General features: G+C 41.1%; 1 protein-coding gene across 1 annotated transcript in view; it reads left to right on the top strand.

Moving 5' to 3' along the window:
* Positions 1-6551, top strand: part of LOC101855841 (collagen alpha-1(I) chain) — a gene marked incomplete at its 5' end in the record, with an annotated part of 105917 nt that overhangs the window by 87619 nt on the left and 11747 nt on the right. Inside the window, 1 exon segment of the mRNA XM_005090092.2 lies at positions 3854-3907. Coding sequence (XP_005090149.2) covers positions 3854-3907 — 54 coding nt within the window.

Here is a 6551-nt window from a genome sequence, read left to right as displayed (position 1 = left end):
GTGTTATTTTTGTTTGTTTGGTTGGGGGTTTTTTGTTTTGTTGTTTTGTACTTTTTAAATGTTAGTGTTTTTACGCTCCTGTCGACACAATCTAGACCAGTTAGGAGGCGAGTTTCCAACCCTGCCTGTCAGAGCGAACCCGTGATGAGAGGGATGCAGTATCCCAACAGAAAGACTGAGTTGCTAGATCGAAATGTCACCGGTTACTTTTACTGAGGGGTGCGACTGTCCGACTTGTTAAAGACAGCATTGAACAAGGATAACGTCAATTATGACCCGATGCCAGCGTCCTAATGTGTCCAAAGCTATTGAATATGATAGTTCTGCTTAAATACAGAACGGTGTCTATAGTATTTGCCATAACAACGTTTTTGAAAAAAAAATGATGTTTAGAAAGCAGTCGTTAAAGAATTCTCGGGTCTCTGGTCTTTGGCCAGTAATAAAATTCAGTTTTCAAATTGTACAAATTATTCATTCCAAAGTGGCCCACCATGATACGTTTCCTCCTTCTTGTTTGTCATGCTCCATTCATCAGCAAGTAAAAGGAACGTGTTTTGATATGTAAACCACATGTTTTAAATTATTTCAAGGAATAATAGGCTTAATTTGATCCGACACGTTTTTGCACCATCCACTCAACCGGTCAATCTATTCGAGCATAAAAGCCTTCACTCTTCCACTCAACAAAAGACCCACGGCCTCCCACAGACACCTAAAAGCCCACCCACTAAGATGAATAAGGCTACCAGCATTTTAATTGAAGAGTTCTTAATGCTGTCGTGAGTAACGATTTGTTATAAGCACCGTGGTGAAATCAGGCGCTGGTCAAAATTGAAATAGAAGAAACGTCATTTTTTTCCGCCGGTTTGGCATTTTCTATCCATTTCTCTATTTTTGGCATAACACATTTTATGTATATCTGAGAACACATTTCTGTGTGAACTTTATAACCATTGACTAAAGTCACAAAAAAATGTAAATTTCTAGTTTCTAGGGACTCTCGTGCTATGGAAATCGCCAAAATTTAGCAGCCATTTTCTCGCAAATTTTGCCTTTGACGTCAGTCTAACCTCACCTCCTTCAATCGCAAATATTTCGACTTCAATTCAAGACAGATGAGTATTTTTTTCATTGAAAGCAAGACAAACGAACAAGCTTGAAGATGATACCAAAAACTCCACGTGCCCAAAAATTGACGAGTGCCTGATTCTGATTCCACCACGTCGGAACACTATAGATCCTAGTTAATAAAGTCAGACTGTTTGCCTCACGACAATGGCTGTATAAGTAACAATAGTTAGTCCGCCAATGTGTGACGATGACCAATACATCTGCAGTGGAAAATAATTCTCAAGCAAAATAGAAAACGGTGTGTCATGACGCAGTGGAATCAGGCGCTCTTTAATTTTAGGCATATAATGTTCTTGGTATCACCTTAAAGCTTGTTCACTTGTGTTGCTTATGATGAAAAAAATGTTCATCGATTTTGAACAGAAGTCGAGATAATAGCGATTGGAGGGGAAAGGAGTCGTCTGGTTTCAGAGATGCTAATAGCGAGAAAGTGCCTGTCAAAGTTTGATGAAATCCAAAGATTGAGAGCCCTTGGATACGAAAAAGTTATATTTTTATGCTTTTGATCAACATTTTTCAGTAAAACTGAGGCAGAAATATGTTTTTAAATTGATGGAAAAAGGTGTTAAGCAAAACAAAAACGAGATTTGATAAAAATTGTGAAATCGGTGGGGGAAAAGGCCAGTTTCTTCGGTTTCATCATATTGACGAGCACCTGATTTCACCACGGTGCCTCTTATTGGAAGAATTAAAGGTTAAGGTGACCGTAGATTCTCCTGTGGTCAATGGAACCAGTTCGGGCAGAGAAAAGTTTGCCACATTTTGAACATCTAAAAGCTTCTCTTCAACTTGTGGATGTGCCCAGCTTGCGGGCTTCTCTCTCGGTTTCAGCATTTCTTATTCGTGAAGCCTCATTCTGGTTTGCTCCCCACTGTGACTTCTGCTCTTCTGTTGGGTTTGTCACGAGCTGAGCTCTCCAATGTCAAAGTACTTGTACGTTGTAGTCCTTCAGAGACATGTTTAGAGTGTCTTTGTTACGCTTACACTTCCTAGGGACAATTCAGAATAGACTACTGTTTTTGGGGCTCTGACATAAACTAAACGAAATATAGTCTCCCGACATTGACAAGTTTGAGAGTGTTCCTGGATCCACTCAGAGAGGGCAGGTTTAAGTGGGACGGGGTGGGGCTGTGTAGGTGGGGTAATTGTTTTCTTCTCAGTGTTGTCTTTGGTGTGATTGTTTGTTTGTTTGTTTGGGGTTGTGTTTTGTTTTAGTGTAGGTTTCTTAACACCCCCATCGACACACTTTAGATTATCTAAGAGGCGGAATTCCTACCCTGTTTGTCACGGCCAACCCACGCTGAGAGGGATACAACATTCCAACATTAAGACCGAGATAAAGGATAAAAATTGTCCCCACTTGGGAATCGAACCATGATCTCATGTATGCGACAGCTGAGTTCCTAACCGCCACACCACAGACGCTGGTCGTAATAATTGCTTTTGCTGTTGCTGCTTCTAAATATTTCTATTGCTGTCGCTGCTGTTGCTCTTCTTACCCGTGTCTGATTCTGTTGACGATGATGTCGAAGTTTTGTCTGTTTCCTGTTAGGGTCTAAGGTGATAGTCACGAATCAGCCATTGTGCACACTTTTGAGGCAGCGTCTCGAGTTTTGGAATAACAGTTGGGGCGAGAAAAGAAAACCATCTCACCCCTGCGGGCCAACATTTCGACACGTAGCTACATTCCTTCTAATCATCATGCGTCCCGCAGCAAAGTTTGCCCTTCACGTGTGATAGACACAAGCGCCTTCTTCGTATACGTTTAGCATGTGAGCTGCGGCTTTTTGTCTCTTTTTATGGTGTTTTATTCGTTTTACTGTTGTTGTTTTGGGGGTTTTAGTTTGGTTTGGTTTGGATCTGGGTTTGGGTGGTTGGGTTTGGGGGGTTTTTCAGGGAAGAGGCCGGGGCGCCATGCCGAACGCTGGTTGAGGTATTTGAGAATTTCTTTAACCTTTTCGTGGCACATGAGGACGCTATTCTCCGGCGTTCGTGTCATGGGACTTCCCCCTTTTCTTGTCTGCCGTTCCCCATGTTAATTATGGCGTTAATGGCAAGGTTTATCTAATTCCGAATTGGCATAATTGTGAGGTGCTCTTATCGGTTGATGTATCTCATTTGTTAATCATATCATTTAGCTACCTTGTGCTTCTTCAACCGTTTTACCGACCCAGTGTTTGTAAATTAAGGCTTCATCTCTATCTCCTGCCGTCCTTTCCCGTGTACTTAATCAGCCTTTCTAATTTTTCTTTCGTTCAAGTCTTACTTATCCGATTGCCTTATCTTTTCTCTTTAACTCTTTCACTCCGAACTGGAAGCTGTAATGAGGCTACGATGTGAAACTAGCGGTAGCAATGAGTAGCATTAGGATTTAGGAGTGCCCCTGCGTTATGTGGCATGCCATGTTGCCTGGAGCACCACATCACTTGGTTGTTTACAGTCATAATATAAAAAATCTACGAAACCCAGAAATTCCATTAAAATGATTGTTATTTATATGATTAGTGTGCCCGTAATCGGTGTGTATTTTATTTGTTTGTTAGCTTTTATTTTGTTTCGTTTTTGTTTTTATTTTTGTTTTTTAGTCGGAACGGGTGAGGGTGAAAATGGGAGGGGATGGAAGGGGAGGGGAGGTTGCCAGCATGCTAATTACAGCACTATACATAAAAGCTACTATGTTACTGTAACACTCATCTCTTTCTCAATGTTGTGTCTTTTTCAGGGCCCCGTCGGCCCAGCTGGCATGATTGGCATCCCAGGAGCGGACGGAACAAAGGTATGTTTCCTGTTTCCTGTTGTACTGGGCTCAGACTTATGCAAGGCACCGTGGGCGAGTTATAAACATAATATAATTTCAATTTATACAAAACATTATTGTGCTTTGTGAAAGTGTTTTAAGTGTGCTGGAGTTCGGTAAATCACGTGTGTAAGTGTCTCTGCGCGCGCGTGCAAGTGTGTTTGTGTGTGTATGTGTGTGTGTGTGTGTGCGTGTGTGTGTGTGTGTGTGTGTGTGTGTGTTTATTTATTTGCTGTTTTTGAGTGGGTGTATGCGGGTAGGTGGATGTGTGTGAGTGTGTTGGGGGAGGGAGAGTTGGTATGTATACATGTTAGCTATTTTAAGTATGAAAATGTGCTTGCTGCTTTATACATACTTGAGCTTATTTATTTTTGTTGTCTGTTGTTTGTTTTTTTCAAGCAATGTGGCATTTGGTCGGTTGAATATCATGAAGCTATGTTTTAACCAGTCTAGAAGTTATTTACGAATTTATTAATTTCAGAGAAGTGGGACTCCGAATTTAGCATATGACGTCAGTGTTACATTTTTTGTTTGGTTTCGTTTTGTTTTCCGTTGCTTTTTTAATGGAAATTCCCACAAATTTCTCTCGTTACAACAAAATTCCTGTAGGCGAACCTAAGAACCGTGATGACGTAGAAAGATCTCCTCACCCGTGTCTGAATAACAGAACTAGACTTTTAGTGCAATTTTCTACTCGAAAAAAATGTCTAAAACCTTTTTAAGTGGTCTATAAGCATTACTCTCAAAGGACGCACCCAAAATTACTTTTCCGCTTTTTTGGTTTTGTTTTGGTTTTGGTTCTCTCTGGGCCCCATGATTATCAAACATGTGAGCGAACACTGCTCTTACACGGCACCGAGTAATGTTGTCCACCTGAAATACAGGAATTAGATACGCCTGTCTGAGCTCACCTCAGGGTAACTGAATGCCAGCTGGCGTGTTTTGGGAAGCGGCGCTCAGTTGCCCCCACCACCGCCGTCTCCGATAGAAAGGTTGCTGTTTCCGTTAATTGGTCAATATTAAGGACAAGCGGGCTAACCCAGATTTCGGGGGTCTCCAGAAATCTTGACTTACACCAAAAATGTGCATGGGGAGAAATTTGGTTTCATTGGCGTATATATTCGTTTGGTTTAAGAGAAAACTCTCCTCGTCTTTTAGAAACTGAACAAGGGGCAAAAACTTTACCTTCGATTTTCTCAAAACAGCATTTTTCGGGATAGCCCCCTTGTGCTTAAAAGCGACCAATTTCTCTCACGTAATTGCAAGGCCAAGGTCAGCCTAAAAATATCTGAACTGTCTGCCGACCTCTCACCTGATCAAAGCGGAGAACATTAAAATTTGGCCAAACACCTGAGTTGCTCAGTCTCTCGTGAATGACTGATGATTGCAGTTGTTGCCGTACGTACAGTGCAGGTTCCGACGGCTGCGCTATCGGGTTGGACTACATATAAGTAGAGTAGCTCCCCTAGCCAACAGGAAAGCAACGTTACAGGCGGTTCAAGATTATTAATGAGATTCCGACTTCAACTTGTAGTTACCGTAGCGTCAAAACAGAAAGCATCAAATTGCATCTGATCTGTAGAATCCAGAAAGCATGGTGGAGTCTAGAAAACTTTTTTCACTCACACCCCAACTTAATGGAGTGGGGGTTCCAAAGTTGAGACAGCAAAAACAGTTATAATAACAGCTTCAATTTTTGCATTGTCGTCAATTGAACTATTTTGACCAACATACGGCAAGGGTGTACAAAGCCCAAATTTTGAATTCTTGTTATTGCAGTTTTTTAATATGTGATATCGGCTACATGTCATGTGCTCCAGAAATAATAATAATATTTTGTTGAAATTCAAACTCTACATGATGAAAAAAGCCAGAAAAGATACAATATTTAGGTACAGCTTTGAAAAGAATGAAAGGATTCTGTTTCTCTCTTTCCGAAAATGGATGTTTTTGGGGCTTAAAAACAGTTAAGCATCTTGCCAACGTGTTTGCCTGTTACTAATGATTGGGTAAATTTCTTGAATAAACACTTTCTGTCTCATTTCTCTACTGCCTGCCTCTAAAGCTGATTCCGCGTCATTAAGGTTTTGCGCTACTAATTATGTTGACCACACTTCTCCTTAACGTTTTTTTACTGTGGCGTGTACTGCAATTTTACCCAGAAGGAACCTGTTATTCTTTGCATGTGTAAACACAGACTGACTAAAAAGAGTCAATTTTAGAAGGGCATGACCGAGAATAGTGGAGGGTTGGAGAAGGGTTAGGGTGAAACGTTCAATGTCATCGTGACAATTCATGTAACACCAGACTGGTAACGCCACCAGAAACCTCTAAAGATGAGACTGTTACGCAGTACACACACCAGAGATATTAGAAACCCAGTAACTAGATTCTAGCTCTTCATGATGCTGCCAGCTACTTGCTGATCAAATAATGTTATAATGTATAATAATACTAGTATCAGTACAACGTTGTTCATAGCCATGGGTTGGTAAAAGGTCAAAGTGATCTTGTCTGTCTGAACTCTGAGCAGGCCCTGGGCTTCGTTGTCAATCAAAGATCTAGGTCGCAAAGGGGGCAAACTGAGGCTTGTTTTTTTCTGGGTTTTCTTTTTTGTTGGGGG

This window comes from Aplysia californica, unplaced genomic scaffold (assembly GCF_000002075.1).
Source record: "Aplysia californica isolate F4 #8 unplaced genomic scaffold, AplCal3.0 scaffold00012, whole genome shotgun sequence".
Taxonomy (NCBI): Eukaryota; Metazoa; Mollusca; class Gastropoda; order Aplysiida; family Aplysiidae; genus Aplysia; species Aplysia californica.
The sequence above is the reverse complement of the archived record's forward strand: the minus strand, read 5'-3'. Positions and strand labels throughout refer to the sequence as shown.